The sequence below is a fragment of the Corvus brachyrhynchos genome, unplaced genomic scaffold (genome assembly GCF_000691975.1).
Source record: "Corvus brachyrhynchos isolate BGI_N302 unplaced genomic scaffold, ASM69197v1 scaffold365, whole genome shotgun sequence".
NCBI lineage: Eukaryota > Metazoa > Chordata > Aves > Passeriformes > Corvidae > Corvus > Corvus brachyrhynchos.
The window spans coordinates 1143009-1143229 of NW_008239544.1; the positions used below are offsets into that span (position 1 = coordinate 1143009).

The 221-nt window shown below is 71.5% G+C and overlaps 1 protein-coding gene across 1 annotated transcript in view; it reads right to left on the reverse strand.

Annotated features, from left to right (window-relative positions):
• VPS9D1 (VPS9 domain containing 1) overlaps nt 1-221 on the reverse strand; it is a gene marked incomplete at its 5' end in the record, with an annotated part of 4256 nt that overhangs the window by 1138 nt on the left and 2897 nt on the right. The window contains 2 exons of the mRNA XM_017741343.1: nt 5-74; nt 152-216. Of these exons, the coding sequence (XP_017596832.1) occupies nt 5-74; nt 152-216 (135 nt within the window). The remainder of the gene's footprint in view (nt 1-4; nt 75-151; nt 217-221) is intronic.

Consider the following 221-nt stretch of genomic DNA (forward strand, 5'->3'; position numbering starts at 1 on the left):
TGGCGGCGGGGCGGGCGTGCCGGTGCCGCTCCATGCTGCGCGCCAGGGCCGCCTCGCGGGGCTGCTGCACGGTCCTGAGGGCACAGAGGTGACAGGGGGGTGCCAGGAAGGGAGCAGTGGGTCTCAGACCCTCCAAAGCGGGTCATGGTACCTGTAGAGGGCCAGGAGAGGGGCCCAGAGTGGGGGGAAGAAGGCCTCCTCCAGGCAGGCCAGGCACTGGT